Raw genomic sequence first — 10,788 nt, forward strand, 5'->3', positions numbered from 1 at the left:
CCGCGGCCTTCACTCCCTTCTCAGCCCGTCTTCTCCAGTCCTCCGTGCACCCGGCAACCAGCCGCAGCTCCTGCACTCAGCGCATCTCAGGTAAACTCGGCAGCTGATGCTGACGCCAAGATTCACATTTCTAATCCAGCTCCTGAGCTGGCCTGGTTCAGACGACGCCTCCAGCCTGAGGGAGGCATTAGCATCAGGCAGGGTCACAGGGGTCCCCAGGGGTGTCCGGCCAAGCGATGAGTGGTAAGCAGTGCCCGACACCGCCAAGCTGGGCGTGCTGACCCGGGGACCGGGCCCCTCCGTCTCACTGGGGCGCAGCAGCAGACCAGTGACACCTGGCCAGCCCTCTTCCCTTCCCTGTGTCCGTGTGTCCACAATGTGACTTTCCACCACGAATCAGCAGTGGCCTATGACTGGTTTTGGCCAGTAGAATATGGCATAAACCACTCCATGCTGGTCTGAGCCTGGGCCTTAAGGGTCCCGTGCATGTCTGCTCCCTCTCAAGGTGCTGGGGCTTCCCAGCTGGTGCTAGTGGTAAAGATCCTGCCTGCCAATGCAGGAGACATAAGAGATGCAGGATCAACCACTGGGTCGGGAAGATGCCCTGGAGGAGGGCACAGCCACCCACTCCAGTATTCTTGCCTGGAGAATCCCTTGGACAAAGGAGCCTGGCAGGCCATAGTCCATAGGGCTGCAAAGAGTTGGACGCTACTGAAGCAACTTAGCACGCAAAGCTCTGCAACCCTGGGAATGGGCCTGCGAGGTGGGGAGAGAGCAGAAGGCCAGAGAGGAGCCCTCTGCCGAAGCCTCAGCGCCCAGCCCAAGGGGAAGGTCACACAGCCTACCCTGTGGACATGCCAACTCCAACCAGCGGAACCGGGCAGCCGGCCTATAGATTCAGGAGGAATAAGAAGTGGTTGTGTTTTAAGGCAACTATACTCCAATAAAAATTAATTAAAAAAAAAAGGAGTGGTTGTGGTTGCAGCTCCCAAGCTTGAGGGAGTTTTGTTGCACAGCAACAGCTCACTGATACAGGCACTGTATGGACTGGCTCTGAGGTCACACAGTAGAAACAGGAGCCAGGAGCAGATCTCAGAGAAACAGGATCTCACTGCAACTCCAGTCGACCCGAATGTGGCCATGGCCCCAGAGGAGGAGAGGGGCCACAGTGGCTCAGACACGGTCTGAGTGTCTCATACAGAGACCTGAGCTCAGACACAGAGTGCCAGGTGGCAGTCAGTCTCCAAAGATGGCCTCCAACGAGCCACGGCCCCTGGCCTTCCCCTCCTAGCTTAGTCCCCGCCCCACAGGGTAACTCTGAAAGGGCCCTCTGTTGTTCAGTCGCCAAGTCGTGTCCGACTCTTTGTGACTGCCCGGACTGCAGCACACCAGGCATCCCCATCCTTCACCATCTCCTGGAATTTGCTCAAACTCCTGTCCATTGAGCCAGTGATGCCATCCAACCATCTCATCCTCTGTCGTCCCCTTCTCCTCCTGTCCTCAATCCTTCCCAGCATCAGGGGCTTTTCTAATGAGTTGGCTCTTTGCATCAGGCCGCCACAGTACTGGAGCTTCAGCTTCACTGATACAGCTCCTTTTCTTCTTGATGGGTCTGAGTGGGTTTTCCTGTCGGTTTTCCAGATCAGTCTGTCGGTTTCCTGACTTTTCCTGTTGTTACGCCTCCCCCATCCGTGTCACGGAAGCACCAAGGCTGGAGACCGCATGGACAGCCCTGGTCCCCGCCCAGAGGAGGTGACAGCTAGGCCGGGCCCTGATGCCTGCGTCATGGTTAGCTGGGGGCAGAGGGGTGCGCCTGGGCAAGCTGGGGCAGATGTTGGCCGCCTTCCCAGGAGTCAGCGCGGCTTGCTGCCTCCCGGGCACCATCTCTGCCCAGGCAGGGCCCGGGCCCCAGGTTGGCTCTCTGCAGTGGTGTGATAGCTGTGGGCCTCGGCGAGAGCTGGAGGCCTGAATACGGGGTAAGACTGCAGAAACGTTGCACGGGGGTGGGGCAGGCCAGGCCCCAGGGGTCTCACCTCATGGGTCAGGTTGGTGTCAGGACCCCCAGCCTCAGGGTTCAGCTGAGGCACGTGAGAGGAGCACGGTCCAGAGACCAGCAGCCCACAGTGCCCCCCGCCGGCCTCCGGCTTGGTCGGTACGGTGGGCACCCCGTGGGGTGCTACCAGTCGGCGCAGGTTTCCAGTGGGCTTTCGGGTTCGCTCAGCTCTGCAACGAAGTCATTTCAGATCCCGGGTCCCAGCAGACTTAGAGCCCATCAGCACTCAGACTTTGGCAGGTTGGCAGCCGATCGGCGGGCTGCCTATTCTGTGCGCCTGTCACTGCCAGCCCATGCTTCCAGGCCTAGCTTAAACGCCGCCTCCTCCAAGAAGCCTTCCTCTCCTACCCCAGGCAGAAAGCCTCCATCCTGCCTCTCATGTCCCTTCGAACCCAGGACCCCTCACCAATTGCCCATTCCAGCTTATCGTGGGGAGCAGTTACTTGTTCCTATGTTGTATTTTCTTTTCATTCATCTCTGCCAACCCAAGACCTGGTAAATACACATGATGGGTAGATGTTTGCTAGATGGATAATGAAAAGTTGGCTAAAACTTCGAAGGTCCGATTACCTGGCACTCACCATGTGGCAGGCACTGTCTTAAACGCTTTATACATACAAACTCACTCACTCCTCAAAAGACCCCTGGTTCTGTTTGATCTGTGTGAACAAATCACACAGATCACACAGGTTGGAAAAGGTTTGGAAACTCAGGCACAGAGAGGCTCAGCCACTTGTCCAGAGTCACACAGCCTGGAGGCAGCAGGGCCAGGACCCAGGTCCAGGCGGTCCCTCTCCGGCGTCTGTGCTCTCAGCCCCAGGCCGCACGTCGTCACTCCAGGGGTGCAGTGGGGGCACCAGGGACCGGGCGGCAAAGGCACGAGGCGAGGGCCCACAGCCAGCGGCCAAACAGCCCTCCCGCCTCCTGGTCTGACCCTTCCTGCCTTAAGACAGGAGCCCAGGGCCTTGGGCTCCAAGGTTGCTCCCCATTCACTACACTTCCTCAGAGGCGCCAAGCAAGCTCTCCCCCAAGAGGCAGAGCCGGTCTGGGCCTCTTCTCCCTTCTCCTGGTAACAGCTTTGCCCGTGGGCATCCTGTGGGCAGAGGGGCAGCGAGTTTGAGGGTTTGGGGTGTGTTCAGGGCATGCTGCTGGGTTCAGCCTTTGGGTGCAGGAAGGGCTGCTGGATGGAGGCTGCTGAGCACGGCCCCGGCCTCCAGACCACGGGAGGAGGCAGGGAGGACCTGGGTCGTGCCCTGGCACTGGCACAGTTGAGAGAGACCCCCACCCCGAAGATGGACTGTGGGGTGGACACTAAGCCCTTCGTGAGGACCCCCCCATGAGCTCATCTAACCCTAAGCATCTTCTAAAAGCCCCGTCTCCTAACGCCACCGTGCTGGGATGAGGGATTCGGCACAAGAATTTGGGGAGGGAAGAAAACGGAACTAGTCCGTGACATCTGCTCAAAAAACAAGAGAAATGTTAAATGTTAAATGTCAAATGTTAAATTTAAAAAGATGTGCCACTTTACACCGTCAGGATTGCTGCCACTATTTAGGAAAAGAAAACAAAGGAAAATAACGTTCCACTGGTGTGCATGGGAAGGAATCGGAACCCCCAGGAAGCGCTGGTGGACGTGCACGGGGGCGCAGCCTCTGCAGGACAGTCTGGCAGCTCCTGAAAAGGCAAAGCTCACAATTACCACACGGCCCAGCAAGTCCATGGGCTCCCGGGTGACGCGGTGGAGCAGAGCCCACCTGCCAGCGCAGGACACGGGGAGACATGGGTCTGATCCCTCAGTCGGGAAGATCCCCTGGACGAGGGAATGGCAACCCACTCCAGTATTCTCGCCTGGGAAATCCCATGGACAGAGGAGCCTGGCGGGCTACAGCGCATGGGGTCGCAGAGAGCCGGACACGACTGAGCGCACACGCACACATATATTCCCTAAGAATTGAAGGCACCCATGTTCATAGCAGCGTTGTTCACAGATGACGGAAGGTGGAAACAACCCAAATTCCACTGACGGTGAACGGGTAAGCCAAGTGCGGTCTCTGCATACAATGGAATGTCATTCAGCCTGAAAAGGAAGGCCATTCTGACACCTGCTGCTACCGTGGATGGAGTTTGAGGACCTTGTGCTCAATGGAATCAGCCAACACGGAAAAGGTAAATGCTGTATGATTCCACTTACTGAAGGTCAAACAGGAGTCAAATCCACAGAGAAAGAAAGATGATGGTGGTGCCGGGCTGGGGGAGGAGGACGGGGAGGGGGTGTTTAGTGGAAAACAGAGTCAGTTTTGCAACACGAGAAACATTCTGGACGTCGGTGGTGGTGACGGCCGCGCACCAACATTGCTGAATCGTACACCTAAGAACGGTTAAAACGGTAAATTCTGTGTTACGAATATTTTACCACAATAAAAGTTCTATGCATAGGTGGGAAAATCTGTAAGTATTGGCTATATAAAGTAATAAAACTACGTTCTCATCATGCTTTATGTAAAGAAAGATTTAAATAGACACATGTCACTGTTCTGACTTTTCCCCAAAGTACAGAGTGGGTGGGGCTTGGGGGGAAGTTACCGTAGGGAAACCTGCCAGCCACACCTCAGCCCGGTGAGCAAGGTCGACGGCACAGTGGCCAAGGCATCTGCCCTGATGGGACGGGCCGGGGGCGCTTCACCTCTGTAGTCTTCCCCCCAAAACCCAGGACCCCAGTCCAGTCCTGAGAAAAACACCTGGCAAATCCCAGGCAAGGGGCCCCCTGCAAAGTTCCTGGTCAACACCCCTCAGGACAGCAAAGGCCATCGAAACAAGCGCAGTGGGAGAGACTGTCAGAGCCCGAGGAGCTAAGGAGACAGGGTGACTGACGTCGTGAGGGATCCTGGCGGGGGGTGGGGGAACAGAGAAAGTGTATTAGATAAAAGTAAGGCTCTGGAGAGTGGCTTCTCAGTGAAGAACACTGGCTCACGGGTAAAGAACAGAGCTAAAGATAGTGGCTAAAAAAGGTAAAGATAGTGCTCGGCGGTAAAGAATCCGCCTGCAGTGCAAGAGACGCAGGTTCCATCCCTGCACGGGAAAGATCCCCTGGAAAAGGAAACGGCAACCCACACGTTTTCTAGCCTGGGAAATCCCAGGGACAGAGGAGCCTGAAGGGCTACAGTCCATGGGGTCGCAGAGTCGGACACGGCTTAGCGACTAAACAACAAGGCTCTGGATAAAGTCTGGACTGGAGTGATCAATGACACATAGATATCGGTTCCCTGGTAACAAAATAACGTAAGATGTTAACATAAACTGAGGCTCCAATACTTTGGCCGCCAGATGCGAAGAGCTGACTAATTGGAAAAGACCCTGATGCTGGGAAAGACTGAGGGCCGGAGGAGAAGGGGGCGACATGCGATGAGATGGTTGGATGGCATCCGACTCAATGGACATGAATTTGAGCAGACTCCGGGAGACAGTGAAGGACAGGGAAGCCTGGCGTGCTGCAGTCCACGGGGTCGCAGAGAGGTGGACGCAACTGGACCACGAGATGCTAACTGGGGAAGCCGAGTGTGGGTATGAGGGAACTCTGAACTGTCTTTGCAATTTTTTCTGTTAACCTAAAACTTTTCTAAAATAAAAAGTTTACTAAAAAAGCCATTCTCCAGTCAGGCCTCCCTCCCTCCTGGGAGAGGGTCCTGCCCCTTCCTGGACCCCTCTGGCACTCAGGGCGGCATGGGGCTGTGCTGACCAGTCTCCCTGGAGGATGAGTCCAGTGAAGGCTCCTGGAAGCAGTCCCCCTGCGCAGAGGGGGCCTCTCCGCAGCCTCTGCCACTCGAGGCCGTGTTCTCTGAATGTAATGTTCTGGGCTCACCGTTCCTCCTTTGCATATGCAACGATATAACCTTCCGGTGGAACGTGAGGCTGTCAAGAGTCCAAGGCTGACCCGACGCATTTCCTTCCTAAGAGACGCGTTTGTTTGTTTGTCTGTTTTAACCTGAATGTCCGAAGGATTTTATTTTCTTTCGCTTTGAAGTTTCATTTACTTTAGTTAGTCACCATCCCAGGTTAACTTTCCTGGTATAAGACGTGCTCTTTCAATGCGTCATCCAAGGTTATTCATTTGTCTTAAATTTCAGAAACTGCTTTCTGGAATTCTGGTTCTGATGCTTGCTCTGGGCCACTGATCTGGTTCTCTTCTCTGGGGACTCCTGTAACCAGTCATGTATTAGGCCTTTTAACCCACTCCAGAGCTCGTGCCTGGAGAATCCCAGGGACGGGGGAGACGGGTGGGCTGCCATCTACGTGGTCGCACAGAGTTGGACACGACTAAAGCGACTTAGCAGCAGCAGCAGCCTGGTGTCCACATCTCTCATTCTCTCTCAAAGCCTTTTATATCTTCATCATTCCTTTTTGACTTAAAAAACTTTCCTACTTCCGATCTTCTATTTATCTCCAGGCAGTGTTCTTTCTGTTTACTCCTTCTTGAGTCCCTTTTAATTTCGCCTTCCATTCCCAGAATTATTTTTTCCTTTTATTGGGCTGGCTAAAAGATTCATTTGAGTTTTTTCCATAAGGTAATATGGAAAATCCCCAATGAACCTTGTGGCCAACCCAATATTTCTAACTATTCCCTGAGCCTTTCAACTCGCAACTTGTCTATTTCTCCACTCACTTATTTTCTGCTAAAAAAATAAAATAAAAAAAGTTGCACATGAATTAAAATTAACTCACGTGTAAAAGAAAAAGAGACGTGAGGTGAATTGTGTTGTTCTTTCATGATTTCTATCATCTTTCTTAATTTGGGGGCCTCATTTTGAAATCCTAGGCTGCAGTTTTCATCTGTTCTGTAGGCATGTCTCTCTCTCTTTCTTTTTACATGTGAGTTAATTTTAATTCATGTACAACATTTTAAAATTTCATTTTCTTAGCCTCACGGTGGGGCTTGCGGGGATCTTAGTTCCCAGACCAGGGACTGGACCTTGGCCCAGCAGTGCAAGTGCAGAGTCCTAACCCCTGACCTCCAGGGAGTCCCGGCGGGCACAGCTTTGTGATGCCCGTCCCTGTCTCATCGCGGTGCAGTCTGCCAGCATTAGGCCCTAGCCACGTTTGACTATTTACATTTGAATTAATTAAAATGAAATGCCGTTACACACGCAGCTTCTCATTCATACCAGCCACATCTTAAATGCTCATTAACCTCGTGTGGCTACTGCCTGGGGCTGCAGTGTTTCTAGAAAGTTCTACCAGACAGAGCTGGTCCGTAGGATCCTAACTCTCCGCCTCGCTCCTTTTCATATAATAACTCTGGATATTGTCAGGTGACCTCCTCCAGCCTCAGTTCAGTTCAGTCGCTCAGTCTTGTCCGACTCTTTGTGACCCCATGAATCGCAGCACGCCAGGCCTCCCTGTCCATCACCAACTCCCGGAGATCACTCAGACGCACGTCCATTGAGTCAGTGATGCCATCCAGCCATCTCATCCTCTGTCGTCCCCTTCTCCTCCTGCCCCCAATCCCTCCCAGCATCAGAGTCTTTTCCAATGAGTCAACTCTTCGCATGAGGTGGCCAGAGTACTGGAGTTTCAGCTTTAGCATCATTCCTTCCAAAGAAATCCCAGGGCTGATCTCCTTCAGAATGGACTGGTTGGATCTCCTTGCAGTCCAAGGGACTCTCAAGAGTCTTCTCCAACACCACAGTTCAAAAGCATCAATTCTTCGGCACTCAGCCTTCTTCACAATCCAACTCTCACATCCATACATGACCACAGGAAAAACCATAGCCTTGACTAGACGGACCTTTGTTGGCAAAGTAATGTTTCTGCTTTTGAATATGCTATCTAGGTTGGTCATATCTTTGCTTCCAAGGAGTAAGTGTCTTTTAATTTCATGGCTGCAGTCACCATCTGCAGTGATTTTGGAGCCCCCCAAAATAAAGTCTGACACTATTTCCCCATCTATTTCCCATGAAGTGATGGGACCAGATGCCATGATCTTCATCTTCTGAATGTTGAGCTTTAAGCCAATTTTTTCACTCTCCACTTTCACTTTCATCAAGAGGCTTTTTAGTTCCTCTTCACTTTCTGCCATAAGGGTGGTGTCATCTGCATATCTGAGGTTATTGAGATTTCTCCCGGCAATCTTGATTCCAGCTTGTGTTTCTTCCAGCCCAGCATTTCTCATGATGTACTCTGCATATAAGTTAAACAAGCAGGGTGACAATATACAGCCTTGATGAACTCCTTTTCCTATTTGGAGCCAGTCTGTTGTTCCATATCCAGTTCTAACTGTTGCTTCCTGACCTGCATATAGGTTTCTCAAGAGGCAGGTTAGGTGGTCTGGTATTCCCATCTCTTTCAGAATTTTCCACAGTTTGTTGTGATCCACACAGTCAAAAGCTTTGGCATAGTCAAGAAAGCAGAAATAGATGTTTTTCTGGAACTCTCTTGCTTTTTCCATGATCCAGTGGATGTTGGCAATTTGATCTCTGGTTCCTCTGCCTTTTCTAAAACCAGCTTGAACATCTGGAAGTTCACGGTTCATGTATTACTGAAGCCTGGCTTGGAGAATTTTGAGCATTACTTTACTAGCATGTGAGATGAGTGCAATTGTGCGGTAGTTTGAGCATTCTTTGGCATTGCCTTTCTTTGAGATTGGAATGAAAACTGACCTTTTCCAGTCCTGTGGCCACTGCTGAGTTTTCCAAATTTGCTGGCATATTGAGTGCAGCACTTTCACAGCATCATCTTTCAGGATTTGAAATAGCTCAACTGGAATTCCATCACCTCTACTAGCTTTGTTCATAGTGATGCTTTCTAAGGCCCACTTGACTTCACATTCCAGGATGTCTGGCTCTAGGTGAGTGACCACACCATCCTGATTATCTTGGTCATGAAGATCTTTTTTGTACAGTTCTTCTGTGTATTCTTGCCATCTCTTCTTAATATCTTCTGCTTCTGTTAGGTCCATACCATTTCTGTCCTTTATCGAGCCATCTTTGCATGAAATGTTCCCTTGGTATCTCTAGTTTTCTTGAAGAGATCTCTAGTCTTTCCCATTCTGAGGAAAGCTTTCTTATCTCTTCTTGCTATTCTTTGGAACTCTGCATTCAGATGCTTATATCTTTCCTTTTCTCCTTTGCTTTTCACTTCTCTTCTTTTCACAGTTATTTGTAAGGCCTCCTCAGACAGCCATTTTGCTTTTTTGCATTTCTTTTCCATGGGGATGGTCTTGATCCCTGTCTCCTCTACAATGTCACGAACCTCTGTCCATAGTTCATCAGGCACTCTATCTATCAGATCTAGGCCCTTAAATCGATTTCTAACTTCCACTGTATAATCATTTGATTTAGGTCATACCTGAATGGTCTAGTGGTTTTCCCTACTTTCTTCAATTTAAGTCTGAATTTGGTAATAAGGAGTTCATGATCTGAGCCACAGTCAGCTCCTGGTCTTGTTTTTGCTGACTGTATAGAGCTTCTCCACCTTTGGCTGCAAAGAATATAATCAATCTGATTTTGGTGTTGACCATCCGGTGATGTCCATGTGTAGAGTCTTCTCTTGTGTTGTTGGAAGAGGGTGTTTGTTATGACCAGTGCATTTTCTTGGCAAAACTCTATTAGTCTTTGCCCTGCTTCATTCCGTATTCCAAGGCCAAATTTGCCTGTTACTCCAGGTGTTTCTTGACTTCCTACTTTTGCATTCCAGTCCCCTATAACGAAAAGGACATCTTTTTTGGGTGTTAGTTTTAAAAGGTCTTGTAGGTCTTCATAGAACCGTTCAACTTCAGCTTCTTCAGTGTTACTGGTTGGGGCATAGACTCGGATTACTGTGATATAGAATGGTTTGCCTTGGAAATGAACAGAGATCATTCTGTCATTTTTGAGATTGCATCCAAGTACTGCATTTCGGACTCTTTTGTTGACCATGATGGCTACTCCATTTCTTCTGAGAGATTCCTGCCCGCAGTAGTAGATATAATGGTCATCTGAGTTAAATTCACCCATTCCAGTCAATTTCAGTTCGCTGATTCCTAGAATGTCGACATTCACTCTTGCCATCTCCTGTTTGACCACTTCCAATTTGCCTTGATTCATGGACCTGACATTCCAGGTTCCTATGCAATATTGCTCTTTACAGCATCGGACCTTGCTTCTATCACCAGTCACATCCACAGCTGGGTGTTGTTTTTGCTTTGGCTCCATCCCTTCATTCTTTCTGGAGTTATTTCTCCACTGATCTCCAGTAGCATATTGGGCACCTACTGGCCTGGGGAGTTCCTCTTTCAGTATCCTTTCATTTTGCCTTTTCATACTGTTCATGGGATTCTCAAGGCAAGAATACTGAAGTGGTTTGCCATTCCCTTCTCCAGTGGACCACATTCTGTCAGACCTCTCCATCATGACCCGCCCATCTTGGGGGGCCCCACAGGCATGGCTTAGTTTCATTGAGTTAGACAAGGCTGTGGTCCGTGTGATCAGATTGACTAGTTTTCTGTGATTATGGTTTCAATGTGTCTACCCTCTGATGTCCTCTTGCAATACCTGCTGGGTATTCCTCTGTGTCTTCATCCTGTTTATATTGCTGTGTTTGGGGTGGCCTTTCTGTATTCTGGCAGTTTGTGGAGTTGTCTTTATTGTGGAGTTTCCTCGCTGTGGGTGGGGTTGTATGGGTGGCTTGTCAAGGTTTCCTGGTTAGGGAAGCTTGTGTCTGTGTTCTGGTGGGTGGAGCTGGATTTCTTCTCTCTGGAGTTC

At 50.5% G+C, this 10,788-nt stretch overlaps 1 protein-coding gene across 1 annotated transcript in view; it reads right to left on the reverse strand.

Annotated features, from left to right (window-relative positions):
• The window catches only part of LOC104985686, a 47,409-nt gene that overhangs the window by 18,603 nt on the left and 18,018 nt on the right, over nucleotides 1–10,788 (reverse strand). Inside the window, exons 12-15 of the mRNA XM_010835966.1 lie at nucleotides 3,666–3,807; nucleotides 2,684–2,712; nucleotides 2,034–2,223; nucleotides 1,882–1,982 (exon numbers count right to left, since the gene is read on the reverse strand). Of these exons, the coding sequence (XP_010834268.1) occupies nucleotides 1,882–1,982; nucleotides 2,034–2,223; nucleotides 2,684–2,712; nucleotides 3,666–3,807 (462 nt within the window). The remainder of the gene's footprint in view (nucleotides 1–1,881; nucleotides 1,983–2,033; nucleotides 2,224–2,683; nucleotides 2,713–3,665; nucleotides 3,808–10,788) is intronic.

Source organism: Bison bison, unplaced genomic scaffold (genome assembly GCF_000754665.1).
Source record: "Bison bison bison isolate TAMUID 2011002044 unplaced genomic scaffold, Bison_UMD1.0 scf7180017845595, whole genome shotgun sequence".
NCBI classification, from domain to species: domain Eukaryota; kingdom Metazoa; phylum Chordata; class Mammalia; order Artiodactyla; family Bovidae; genus Bison; species Bison bison.